Below are 13,844 nucleotides of genomic sequence, written 5' to 3'. Positions count from 1 at the left end.
ATACTTTAAAAAAATGCTTTTGTGTTATCTTTTTGTTTAACTTTTTTATGTAAGTAAACATCGAATTATTCTTTCAGGAACCTACAAGCCCAGGGTCCGCTGTTTTGATACCTATCAGTTATCCCAGAAATTTGAAAGATGCTTAGATTCCGAAGGTTAGTATAAGCTATGCCTGTTTGTACAAGATGTCTTTCATATATAGTTCAGATTGGACTCAAGCAAAAATTCTGCTGCCTGTGCTGAGGGGACAAAATGTGTTTCAGGGGAACACAAGAATCTGGAGTAAAACCATCTAGTCTTCATCTCTGTATTTTCCCCTTTTATTCCACTTTTAAAGTTCTTTTCTTGCTTGGAATGGTGTGAGGGATGTAACATTTACGTTGAGTCAGAAAGGGTGGTGGTCAGAGGATGAATGTGGCTGAAATCTGTGTTCTGTTTGGTGAATGTGACAAAGGTACAATGGCTGGGTGGTGGCAAGATCTCCCTTCTTACCTGTTCTGTGAAACAGTAAAGTAGGAGAATGCACTGTGGTTGCTCTGTTTTCTCTCTGGAGCCCAAGCCCAGTAGTTGAGTTAGAGGGTAAAGAGAATTTCCTGAGGGGGTGTTGGTTTGTTTGTTTGCTGGTTTGGTTTTCTGTTTGTTTTCTGGGAACAAGGTACTTAGGGGTAGATGGTAGCACGGCCCAGGCCCTAATTACACCTTGTTAGCTACTGATTTGGTGGGAAAACAACTGTGGTGAGAACAAGGAACCATCTAGGCAATGGGAAAGGGAGAATTGGCTGGCAGTGCAGGGGAGGAGCTGCCACAGCTCTGAGCTTTTAGGGTGCTTAAATTTGAGGAATTATGGAGTTATTTTGTTTGTTTAGGGTTCTTTTGAGGTAGGTGGGAAGGTTGTTATTTTGGTTTTTTTTTATTTGAAGACTGGGATATTAGAAGACTGATGACTGAAAGCTGGGATACAGGGGTGACCAAAGCAATGAGAAGATGAGCACATTCATTACAGAAGAATTGAAATGGTCTAACTGTGATGTATGTGAAAGTGATGTGAAAAATAAAAACTGTAATAAGAGCATGGGGGTGTTTCTTTGCTCTCTGCCTCAGGACAGCAAGGAGTCATGTAGGGTGAAGGAGCACTGTTAGGCAGGGTTTCAGAGAGGCTGGGGAGAGGAAGGTATGGCAAGACAGAAACCCTTTTTGAAAGAGTAGAAGTCATTGTAATCATAAATGCTTGCTGGTAATTAGAGCTTAAAGTAAATTTTTTTGAACTGGCAACTTAGTACACTGCAGAATTTGAAGTATAGCATAGAGTCACTTCAGGTAACTTTAAATGAGTTATTTAAATAGAGCCAATGTAGCTGAAGCAGCTACTCCCTAATGTTCCCAACTCACCTCATTTAAAACTAGGCAAAGTTCAATATGTTAGTGTTGAGTGTGAGTAGTAGCTTTCACATTTTTGATTTTTTTGAGCCTTAGAACTTCTTTTGTGGAAGTGCTGACCCCTTGGAAGGACTGCATGTGCAAGTTTATGCATATATGCCCAAACTCATGTAATTTTTTATCATCTTTGATGGATTAGCAAAGCTCTATGGACCACACACACACTGAAAACCATTTGATTAGACCTTCCCAAACCAATAAAATACATGGCTGAGTGTTGTGTTGAGGAACGTGTCAAGTATACAAGAACAATAAAAAGATTACAGGATGCTTCTTATGTTTCTAAAGCTTTAGAATACTTAACTATTTTGCAAATGAAGTTATATAATTAGAGATCCTGCTAAAGATTAATGCCTGCATTATGCATTGGCACCTGTGGGGAGCACTTACATGACTAAAGATTAGCATGAGTGTAAATGTTTTCAGGATTATGCCAATGTTTGCAAATAAGTTTGCTTGCTTAGTTGACTCAAAATTCTCTTGCTCTCTCCTCTAGTGGTTACGTTTGAGATTTTATCAGATGATTACTCAAAGGTATGTTTAATGTTTTCAGTGTATAAATGAAAAAATTGTTCAGTATGTATATTAAAATGCATTTTCATATATAGTAAGGGCAGTCAATCAACACAAGTTTTGGAACAAAAATGTTTTTTTAAAATCAGTAAACAGGATAAACATTTTTTGTACCTTTTGTTTGTTTTCTTTGTGTCTTTGTATTATAATTTGCTTTACCACTTTTAAAGTCTTTTGTCTGTTGGAGAGAAAAACTTCAAATAGTGATCTATCTGGCAAGCAAAATAATGTGAAAAATGGAATTAACTATTCTTTCTGGGCTAACATTTAGTCACAATCCCTTGTGACAAGTGATGCACACATAGACTGTTTTTGGAAGGTGGGATGTTTTTGGAAGGTGGGATAACTATGGGTTAAGTTAACAACCTGATTTGTCTGTGTTGTTGTAGACATGATGATTATAAGCATATGAGTGAGGCAAAAATTGTGGAGAGAAGTAACGTCTTTTTTTTTAGTCTTATTTTTAATTTTATTTATTTTTAAATTAAGTGCTGTACCTGAAGGAATCACCTTCAGAGTGTTTATTTTACACTTTCTTTTCTGTGAAGAGACCTTACCATTTCAGGTAAAGGTTTGTTTTAATAAATACTGCTATTTGATCAGAGATGTGATCATCTAGCCTTGTAGCTTTTTTCCATTTTTCCTGTGAGATTTCCAAGGAAGTGCATGAATTCAAGTAGCAGAAGATAATGACCAATACTTTATAGTAGCTTCCCACTTGTCTGTCTGTGGGAAAATGTTTCTGGCTGTATATACCAAATAGTTATTTGGGAGTCTGAGGAACATGCTGTGTCCCAGATATGTTTCTGACTGATTATGAACAGAAAGGCATGTGTGTTTTCAGCTGAAATGGGTACTGTATTTCAGACTGAAGCCCTGCTTTTTCAGCTTCATACAATCTTTATGTTTTCAGTTTTATTTTACTAAAACTTAATAAATCATTAGGAAACTAAACTTCAGTGTTGTTAGAAAGACATGTTAGAAAGAGGGAATGACACTTGAGAAATTACACTTGAAATTCTTAGAATCGTAGAAGTATTGATTGGAATGGGACCTTAAGATATCATTTTAATGCTTTAACGGTTCTGTCAAAATCTGCAGTGTGGTGGTTCCACAAATGTACTGAATAAATTACTGCAGTGCTGTGCTACCTTGTCATAAAGAATTTTTAGTTCCTGTCAGACCTGCCCAGGAAAATCTTAAATTTTTACTGTTCCTTCTGCAAAGAGGGATTTTTTTGTACTCCCCGTATTCTGTTCCTTGTCAGTCTTGGTAGCCCTCTTGATGCTCTCAGCATCCTTTCATTGCCAGGGAAAATAGTGTCTCTCCAGGTCTGTTCCTGCCGTCCCTGTAAGGTTGCTTTGAGGCTTACCTGCATTTTCACAGTGAGAGCACCTGTTTTCTTTCATACAGTTTGGTACCGATAAGGCCAGTTACATTTCTGTGCTTTTCTAAGTGTTGGACTTAAAAGTCTTAGCCTTGGACTAAGTTTTACACTTGGGAGAGAGTGATCTCTTTTTTCCCCAAAGCCTTTTGCCAGAAGACCTATATTTCCACATAGTATTTTTGCCACACACTGGTGCCAATGCTTTTGCTACCCTCAGGTTGTAGTTTTCTGCTGGTGACCAAAATTTATTTAGTAAGAAAAAAGACAAACACAATTTACAGTGAGCTATAGCCACTATTAATGAAAGAGAACAAGAATATATATTCAAGTCCAATATTGTAGAAATTTGTATTTAAATAGAAAATTATTAGTGGTAGGACAATTATTAGGAGAATATTTGGATGCTTTTGGCAGCTGTAAAAAACTTCCTAAAGTCTTTTTGGAGGCAGAGTGAGTGAGAAGAAAATTCACTTTTCTAATTGAAAGTAAACTGCATCTTCTGTCTTCCTTGTAACAAGTTTTGATGACTTACTGGTAGTGAACTAAGAATATGTGATACTGATATGTTTAAATTAAATATGGTTTAATTTTGTGTTCTTATAGTTTATGTGTCTTCTGTACTGCATGAAAATGCAGACATTTCTTCTTCTGTAATGACAATAGAGAAAAGATTTTGTTTGGGCATTGTTTCAAACAGTTAACTAAAGAACTTTGCTTGTTTAAAGCCTCCAGGTAAAAGCAAAAAGGCATTAGGCACACAAAGAATAAAGTGGGATGTGTATGAACAACATCACTGTGTAACATTAGCTGTGCAACTGTATCTGTAACACTGTATGAAGTTGTAGTTAGAATTCTGAGATGATACTCTGCTTAGTCTTGGACCAAGAGCAGTAAGTCCATGATTAAAAGTTGGAACACTGGGTTTTCTGATACCAGAAAAAGCACACAAGGACTTAAGGATAAATGAGCATGAAGTGCCAGCCCAGGTCAGTATTTTCTCCATGTCTCTTAAGGGAAGAATATACAGATTTATAAATAAAGGTGACAGATTTAAAGTAACTTTTGTACCTCACCTTCCCTGAGTTTCTCATCCTTATTTGCATTGCTAGAAGTGTAATTCAGCAGTAGAAAATTGTAGACCTTCATTTTTAGAAAATGCATATACTACACAGGCTAAACTAAACTAGCACTTTTCTAATCTAAGCTAAATAGGGATGAGGCTCAGAGTTTGGCTGTGATTATCATTCATGGCATGAGTTTGGGCCAGGCCAGCTCTTCCTCCATTGCACAGTTCCTGGCCATGGTTTGAGGCACAGCATGAGTGCAACAGGTGATGTGGGTGAAAATGTGTCTGGAGCAGGAAGAATCCCTTCCTGTGGTGTGTGCCATGTTAATCTGCCATCAGAAGTGTAACAGCAGGTCCTGGCCTATTTTATTTACTGAGATAGATTGAGTTCTCTAGTAATGCCTCCGTGTATGTTTTTCCAGGACTGAGATGTTTGTCTAAGTTTCAGAAAGAAACAATGTTCTTATTTAGTTGGCAAAGAACAAAAATGCAGAAAGATCATTGGTGTCATTTATTGGAACACTGCCGTGCATCAGGATGTGTAGTTCATGTGCTTAGTACATATGGACATACTGGTGTCTGCATGGCTTTGTACTTTTGTACCTGTAGTGTCTTGAAGTAAGTAGAGATGTTAGTTTTAGTGCAGCAGAACACAAGATAACTGTGCTGCTTCTGATTGCAGACTCTTCGCTGTGGCTAGTGAGAATGATGAAGCAATAGTTGATCCTGTCATTTTAGTAGAAATTGTTTGAATAAGTTGTGATAAGCCTCTGTGAGTCTGAAAAAAAATAATTAAGTTTGCATTGTAAGACAAGTTGGGGAGATCCTTGTCTGTTTCTGTATGTTTCAGTGCTTTCTATTTTATTTTCAGATTGTCTTCTTGCAGTGTGGCAGATTTGTGGAGTTTCATTCACAACATGGCCATTACTACAGGACAAGAATACCAAAATTTGGTAGAGATTTCTCTTACCACTATCCATCATGTGACCTGTATTTCGTAGGAGCAAGGTATTAAGTGGAATATTTTGTTTCATTTTTGTTAACCATGTTTTCCAAGAATAAAATAAACATTCAAATACTAGAAAAGTTAAAAAGTGGAAGAAGTGGCAATTTCTTCCAAATTAATAATGGAGACTGGGAAGAGTGGAAAATATGGGAAGATTAAAATTAATTCAGTTTCCCATGCTGTTTTTAAACCTTTTTTTTTTTTTTCTATTCTTAAACCATGTACATCATGTATTTGCAAATGTGTATTAAAAACTGCAGGTCAGTGTACTGCTTTAAAAAGTGTTTAGCATTTAAGTAAGGAAAATTAAATAACTTTTCCTGTCCTGCTTGGTGTTTCATTGCTGTAAAGCGTATGTTAAATCACATAATTGGGTCTCTGAAAAGACACAGTAAAAATAAAATTAGATGCTAGGGTTTCAAGCAAAATAAGTAGAAATTCAAGATGAACTTAAATCACAGGAAATTAAAAGATCTTGAGAAAAGAGTTAATGTATCTTTTCCCTGTAAAAATAGTAATTGGCAGGATATTGAAGTATAATAAATAAGTGGTGAACATGCACATTTTTCTCTGTATTTTGAACACTGAAGTATAGGTTTGTCTTGTAGATCATGAATTCTGAAAATTGTATATTTGGCAAAATTAGGCTGTGAATAAGAATCTTTACAATGCCTCTGAACTTACAGCAGTGTTTTTCAGTATTTGTAAGACAAGTAATTTTGGGTTTTTCTTTTGTAGTTCTGAAGTGTACAGGCTAAATCTGGAACAAGGAAGATTTCTGAACTCCCTGCAAACTGAAGCTTCGTAAGTTATGTGTGATGCATGACCTCTGTCTTCTTTCCACCAGGTGGAAGCAGACTCCAAGCATGCTCAGCACCAGTACTGTCTCTGAATGCTGCCCAAATGCTTTGCAGAGTTGAAAAGGAACATATGCTGAGTCTGAGTCTCATTTCATTTTATGTTCTGTAAATTTTTTTTGTTCTAGTTTTTATGTTTAATTGAATTTTCTTTTGTGGATGTTTTAAAATTGCTTAATGTGGACTAAATAGGTATTATATAACTTGATCATAAAAGCATTTCATTAAAACTTTGCCATTATTACTCAATTTAGCCATCATATAGAGATCTACCCACAGGGTATGTACTTTCCCAGACATGTCTTTGTCCTTCTGCTCTTGAAGTAGCCCAAAGAGAATTCTTATATCTCCAGCATGTGTCTGATTCTTTTGAAAAGCCTACCAAAGTAGGAACTGAGCTTTTTTCATGTGGGGAGAGGCAGATTAGAAGAACAGACTTCACTAGAGTGGCTTGTTGGTGGGCAACAGCTGGTGTGCACTGGGCAGGATAGCTTAATGGATGAAGGAGTATTTGGGAAGGCAAAATAAAAAAACAAGCAAAAGGAGGAAAAAAAGGGGAAATCCTAGAATGGGAGAGGTAAGGGTGTAGTGTAGAATGTGGATTAGAGAGATGAGACTTAAGTTCTGAGAAGGTTTTGACGCAAGGGAGTTGGAGGAGTTACAGAATTAGAGGTAGAGGCCTTTGAATGGAAGTAGTTGGAAAGTGCTGGGATAAGTGGTGTAGACAGAAATATTTGTACTTTGGAAGAATTGTTGTTGAAATACAGGGCTCTTGGGTGCCCTGTTGAGAAACAGGATACTTGGGTGGGAGAAGGGAGACCATTGGTCACACAAGAACATGTTGGAGATGTAAGCTTTAGAACATAAGTCATCAGAAAGATCTTTTGACATAATTAGAATCAGAAAATCATTTAGGTTGGAAAAGACCTCTAAGATCATCAAGCCCAACTATTAACCCAGGACTGCCAAGTCCACCACTAGACCCATGTCCCCAAATGCCACATCTACATGTCTTTTAAATACCTCCAGGGATGGTGATTGAACCACTTCCCTGAGCAGCCTATTCCAATCCTTGGCAACCCCTCCAGTGAAGAAATTTTTCCTGGTATCCAGTCTGAACCTCCCCTAGCACACCTTGAGGCCATTTCTTCATGTCCTGTTGAGTTGTTTAAGAATACAGTGGAGCAGAGTGATATGGCAGGTAGGTGGTGGCTATGGGCAGAAGAACACAGGATTGTCCAGGCTGGAGAGAACCTCAGAGCCCAGGCTCCTGCTCAGGGCATGGTCATATGAATTCAGATGAATTTTCTCAGGGGGGTCTTGAAAACTCCAAAGATGGAAATTTCCCTGCCTCTATCACTAACACATTCCAGTGCTTAATTATCCTTATAGCATAAAAATATTATCCTTACATAACACTGTCCCTGCTCGGCTCCGTGGGGTCCCGCATGCACCCTCAGAAGCACGGGTGGGTTCAGTGTTACAGTCGGTAGCAAAGAGTCGAGAAGGGCATTTGTGTGCGTTCCAGCAGGAGCATTTATTGCTGCTACACTGCTGAAGGTTGCAGAGGCAAATGTGAACATGATCCCGAAACTCACAGTTTTCTGTGGGAGTGGGGGGAAAAGGTGGGACTAGGGAACAGGGACCAATGGGGAACTCTGGGGGAGTGATGAGGGGTAGAGGCTGACAGCCAACCAGGGAATTCAAACTGGGATAGATTAACATAACAGAACAGGCATCCTGGGAGAAGTCTTTTTGGTCACCTTAGCATAAAGTGGTTCTTGTGGTTCTAGGAACGTGTCTTACTGAAGACTCTCTGTCCCTTGTAGTTTATGTGCACCAGTGACCACACTTACATCCAGTTGGAACCTTACCTGTTTCAAGTAATCAACACTGTCTCTGGCTCCAAACTGTTAGTAAGCTCCCTTAAGTATGGGAAGCTGTTGTTATATGGCCACCTGTCCCTCCCTCCAACTTTTGCTTTTCCAGGCTGAGCAATAGTGTACATGATTACAGAAATCTTATTAGTTGTTCATGTGTTAAATTGTTCTGAGGTCACTAAACTTGCTCCTTTTTCTGTTGTAGAGAGAGTAATGTCTGTGACATAAATCCTGTACACTTCTTGTTTGCTATGGGAACGGCTGAGGTAAATGTTTTCCTTCCTTTTATAAAAGTGGCAGTAGTGTTTGCTTCATTTTTATATTAATTTGCAGGAGGATAAGAAGAAATCATGAACATAATTAATTAAATTGGTCTCATTTGTTATGTTAGATATAGATACGTTACAGATGACTTTTTAGAGCGTAGTGCAGATAAAATACCTGAATTACTTGGTTGCTGAGTACTTGAGATTTTGCAGATGGGAGCGAAAATAATGTTCTCTTGTTCTGCAGTGTAGCCATCTGTAGAAATTACCTGGCATGTGTACCCTATTAATCTTAAGAAAATTAGTGGTTTTGATTCAGATTCCATGAAAGAAACTAGAAATGAAATGTGTGCAGCCTGTATGTCATTATTAAAACAACTCATGTCAACCTAGGAAATTTTGGTAATTATTAATTAGATTAGATAATTCATAATTTTATTTAAACATTTTCAGAATACCAGGCATCTGCTACATAAGCTTGAACCATATTTTCTAAATTGTTTAGGGTAAAGTGGAATGCTGGGACCCTAGAACTAGAAATCGAGTTGGGCTGTTGGACTGTGCACTAAGCAGTGTGACAGCAGACACAGAGTGAGTAAAGGCTGTGAGTAAAGTGTGTCGTTCTGAATTTTTCAGAAGTTTTGCTTTTAGAAATAAATCCCATTTTGCTTTAAAATGACCTGCCTGTTCTCTTCTCTTGTCATTGCTAGTGTGAATAAAGGATTTTCTTAATCATAAAGGAGTTCTCTTAGACATTGATCTGAATAGCAGTGGCTATTTTTCTATACAAATAAAAGTTCTGAATGTAAACAGCACAGCTTTTTGAAGTAGTATTTCTGAGTGATGCCTGTAAATTATTTTACAATAATAATGTAGCTATTTTTAACATTAAAAAAATTATTTGCAGACTTTATTGAAAGAATGCCTAACTATAAGCATTGTGCTTGGCAGGATAGAAGGTTTACCATCCATTTCAGCACTGAAATTTGATGGAGCTTTGAATATGGCTGTTGGAACATCTACTGGGCAGGTATATTTGACTTCATCTATCATAGTTCTTAGGAGATCCTGCTCTTGCAATTCCCAATCCCAGCCTATCATACATTGAGTGCACTATATCTCTATTACTGCAAGTAGTTATAAGACCATAAACTACATGTATAGAGTGGTAATAGTCAAACTGCAATTTAATTTTGTCAAATGCTTGTGCTCTTCAGAATTCTGTAGGTACCACTTAAAATCATCATGACTTCATAACTATATAACTTCAGATTTGCAGTTTTCTTAAGACTTGAGTCAAGTGTGTGGGGGAAGTTGCTAGTTTTTGGGACTATCAGTACCATTTCAATGCAACATATGTGCTCTCCCTTATCTTGGTGGTTAAAAAACCCAGAAATTATTGTCTTTTAACTGTTATTTTTACTGTCTTACCATAATATGAAAAATCATTTTAATTCATTTATTGTTGCCATCATATTTGTAAAGGGAAGTGTGGGGACTGTTTCCTGCCTTCATCAGTATTTTCATGGGTTTAGAAAACTGTAGCTTCTTCAAGAGCAGATATGTGTGTGAGAATTGTACTTGCTGTGCTAGTGTACAAGTCAGACAAATTTTATTGTAGACTGTGTTTCTGATTAAATAAACCGAGAATATTATTTTTCCCAAAAATTCTGGGTATTTGCACTTTACATATGAAAGATTTAAGGTCTTTCTCAAGTTCCATAGGAAATTTTGGAGATAAAAATACAGGTTTCTGGAAGATAGGGCCTGTACGCTCTACTTTCCTTAACACAAAACTTACACTCTGGGGTGTTTCATTGAGGGAATGTTGCATTCACTGAATCTGGAAGGGAGTCTGAAAATTTAAATTGTGTAAGAACAACACAAGAATCTGAAAGTGAAATGTTACTAATTATGAAATACTAAGAGTATTGAAATAAAAAGGTTCATTTTTTTCAATAGTAATTTAAAAGTCTTTAGAAAGATGGTTAGATCTTAAATTTTTTAATTTTTCTAGATGGAAGCATGCTGATGTTAAAATACATGGCTAGAATAAACTGGGCTCACCTAATAGGTTGTTTTCAGAATTTAAAATTATTTATTTTATGTAAATCCTACCTATGTATTTAAGTAAAATCTCAAGTTTAGCTAAATACTTAGTGAAGATCTGATGGGCATGACTTCTTCATGATCTTACAATGTTATAAATTGAATCTGCCTCTTATTCTTCAAGGTTCTATTATATGATCTCCGGTCTAGTAATCCATTAATAGTCAAAGATCACCACTATGGCCTGCCTATTAAATCAATTCAGTTTCAGCATCAGTTGGATTTAATTATCTCTGCGGATTCTCGAATAATAAAAATGTGGAACAAAGATACAGTAAGTAGTTTTATGTTGCTGCATTTGGATTTTTAAATTTTTACTTTATTTGGGTTGGGGGTTTTTCTAGGTTTTTTTTTTGTTTGTTTTGTTGTTTTGGGTATTTTTTTGTGCAGCTTGATTAATTAAGCTGAAATTCAGTGTAGGAAGCTGAGGTTTTAATGTCTCTTAATTTACATAGCATTTTGTCCTGTCTGACTAAATCAGAATCTGGGAAGTTATTCAGTAGGCTGTCAGGTATAAAGATACAGTCTTAGGGGTTTTCTAGCTGTTTGAACATGTCTGGCCAAGAGGCTTCTTTCAGGAGGAGGATTTAAACATAAAAAGTAGTATCTTAGCCGTTGCCTTGGTTTGTGCATTTCTCACAGTGTTCTTGAATACATCCAGTTACCTTTTTCACCAGAGAAAACATGTTCATTCCAATTCCCTGCTCAAAGTAGGGTTAATTTCAAAGGTAGGTCAGTTAGTTAAGGACCTACTAAAATCAGGTGCTGCTTATTTTCGCAGGAACGTATTTGGATACTGAAGCAGATACTGTGCGTAGAGGCAGTAACAATGTGTCTTACACTGTATTAGTGGATTATGTTGCAATGGCCAATGTCTTTATGCATACCTTTTGCACTTCTAAGTGAAATTGAAATCTCTAATTTTCATAGGACTTCTTTTCATTATATCATGCTGTCCTCTTTCTTATCTTTCTATCAGTGAAGCTTGCTATGAATCTACGGGGTAACAAAATATGTTACCCCGTAGATTCATAGTAATACTATTGTAACTTGTTTTGGTTTGAGGGACTGTCTAGTCAATTGTGTTCCTTCTAAAAAACATGCTCCATCTATGCTTTTCTAACTTTATAGTGAAACATAAAGAGGTTGTAGCAGAGGCTTTTTTTCTAGTTATTTCAGGCAGTCAGTTCAGTATTGTCGTGCTGCTTCATGAGCTTTCAACAGCCTTTTATTTTTACTGTGATCACAAGTAGTTTTTTGTATGCTCCTCTGCAGTTAATTTTTATTGTTTGAAAGAGCAAATAAATTATTGGTTATTATTTAAAACATCTGCAGTGGCCTCTCGCCATTTTTCCTAGGTGTGTATATTTCCCTCCTTGAGAATGAAGCACTGTAAGGTTTGTCAGGTGGCCTCTGGTGGGAAAAGGGAGGGTTTCTCACTGCTGGAAGGCAAAGATAGCTTTGGACTCTTTCCTAGAGTATGTTCCAGCTGGCTCCTCCTCTCCCAGATGCTGGTTCCTGACTATCTCTGGCTGGGAACCAAGTGCAGAGGCAGACTGCGGGTGGAGAGCATATGGCTTTGATACCAGAATAGCCCCATGCTGAGACGTGCCTTGGGGTGGGGAGCACCGGGCTTTTGTCTGCTGAGGCCGGGGTGGAGGAGGCCTCTTCTTAATCATCAGGGAGAGACCAGAGGTGGGTGGGGTAACTGGGAGGGAAAGGAAGGGCCCAGAAAGGTAGGTGGGATTGCTGCAGGGAAAGAAAAAAAGGGGAACAGGATCAAAATTTTCCTTGTTCCTGTCCCTCATTTAGAACTGTGTAGGCATGTAGTCTCATGCTTTAGATTATGCGGTCCAGTTGTTAGAGACTCTACTGGCTGTCTTGTGTGTTGGCTCATAAGAGCACCTGTATTTTGTCTGGGTTTTTCAGACTCTGTTCCAGTTCTTATTATTTTGAGAATGTTGTTTCCTGCTTTTACCTCTTTCTTAAGTAACCTTTATAACTTCAGTTCTGATCTAAGCTAGATACCACTGCATTCTCTTACTACTTTTATTCTATATCAAGACCTAAATAAAATGCTGAGCTATATTTAATTTCATTTCGACATTAGCAGGGTGGAAGAACCAAGATCCAGATTCAAATTTCATTCCTAATCCATTTTTTTCAGCTAATCATACTTTGCAAAGTAAAAATGATTTAAAACTACCACATTCAGAGTTGAATAAAGTGAGGGTTACACTGGCGATGTGCCAGGAACTTACAGACCTCAGGCCCCCTTTTGCATAAAATAAAGTAAATTTGACATATATTTTCAACATAGAAGTGTAAACTGAGAAATTAGAGGTGCCACTGTACATTGCTGTGTCTTCAATAGCCAGTAGGCTTCACTTCCTTGTAAGAGATTGAATCAGAGATAAAATACAATATGGAGTTCCTTGTGTTATGTTCAGAGATTTGATATTTTATTGTTCTGCAAAAGCTATTCCATCTTTATGCCATCATGTTTCTTAGCTTCTATAGTAGCTATTTATTAATGTTTAGATTTACTGAATTTAATTATATTTTTTGGAGTTCTATATGATTTATTTTCTTCCTACAATTTCAGGGAAAGATATTTACTTCAATGGAGCCAGAACATGATATAAATGATGTCTGCCTGTATCCAAATTCAGGTATGTTAAATATAGTCATATCTTGCTAAATTCAAAAGGAAAAGCTTGCTAACGCAAGCTGTGGTCTTTTTTTCTGGTTAGGTGATACAATTTAGGTCTACTTTCCTCCTTATGGCAGAGCTTGGAATAAAGGGTTATTTGTCAATTAGTGTCCTTGTTTCCTCTGCACCTGTATTACATTGGAGCCTCTTTGCAGTTAGAAGCTGCTGTGCTGTTAATTGAGTGATTGATTTCTTTTACTCTTTCAAATATCTGAAGTGACTCATTTCATAAGAATAGGAATTTTGACCTATTGTCTTGACTAAGCCCAAGATGAGTTAGAGCTTGCTTTCTAGAGGTAGGAAAAATCTCTTTACAGCAGGTTTATAGATTTTTTTTTCAAATATTTACAAAGATTTGATCTTTCCTGGACTTAAATACAGCACTTAAATTGTGCTGGTCCTTAGATTTAATACTTTGGTTTTAAGTGTAGATTCCTATGTGCACAAATTTGCATGTTTTTTGTGACTGTTTTCAGATTTGTTGCATCTCATAATATTATGTTTAGAGATCAAAACTGAGGGTCACTTCTAACCAGGACTTAATTTATGA

General features: G+C 37.0%; 1 protein-coding gene across 1 annotated transcript in view; it reads left to right on the top strand.

The window, feature by feature from the left end:
- Positions 1–13,844, top strand: part of NOL10 (nucleolar protein 10) — a 50,834-nt gene that overhangs the window by 2,168 nt on the left and 34,822 nt on the right. Inside the window, exons 4-12 of the mRNA XM_039569603.1 lie at positions 78–155; positions 1,934–1,971; positions 5,335–5,471; positions 6,208–6,273; positions 8,412–8,472; positions 8,978–9,063; positions 9,424–9,502; positions 10,706–10,855; positions 13,187–13,253. Of these exons, the coding sequence (XP_039425537.1) occupies positions 78–155; positions 1,934–1,971; positions 5,335–5,471; positions 6,208–6,273; positions 8,412–8,472; positions 8,978–9,063; positions 9,424–9,502; positions 10,706–10,855; positions 13,187–13,253 (762 nt within the window). The remainder of the gene's footprint in view (positions 1–77; positions 156–1,933; positions 1,972–5,334; positions 5,472–6,207; positions 6,274–8,411; positions 8,473–8,977; positions 9,064–9,423; positions 9,503–10,705; positions 10,856–13,186; positions 13,254–13,844) is intronic.

The sequence above is a fragment of the Corvus cornix genome, chromosome 3, assembly GCF_000738735.6.
Source record: "Corvus cornix cornix isolate S_Up_H32 chromosome 3, ASM73873v5, whole genome shotgun sequence".
NCBI classification, from domain to species: domain Eukaryota; kingdom Metazoa; phylum Chordata; class Aves; order Passeriformes; family Corvidae; genus Corvus; species Corvus cornix.
This window is presented reverse-complemented; position numbering and strand designations above follow the sequence as displayed.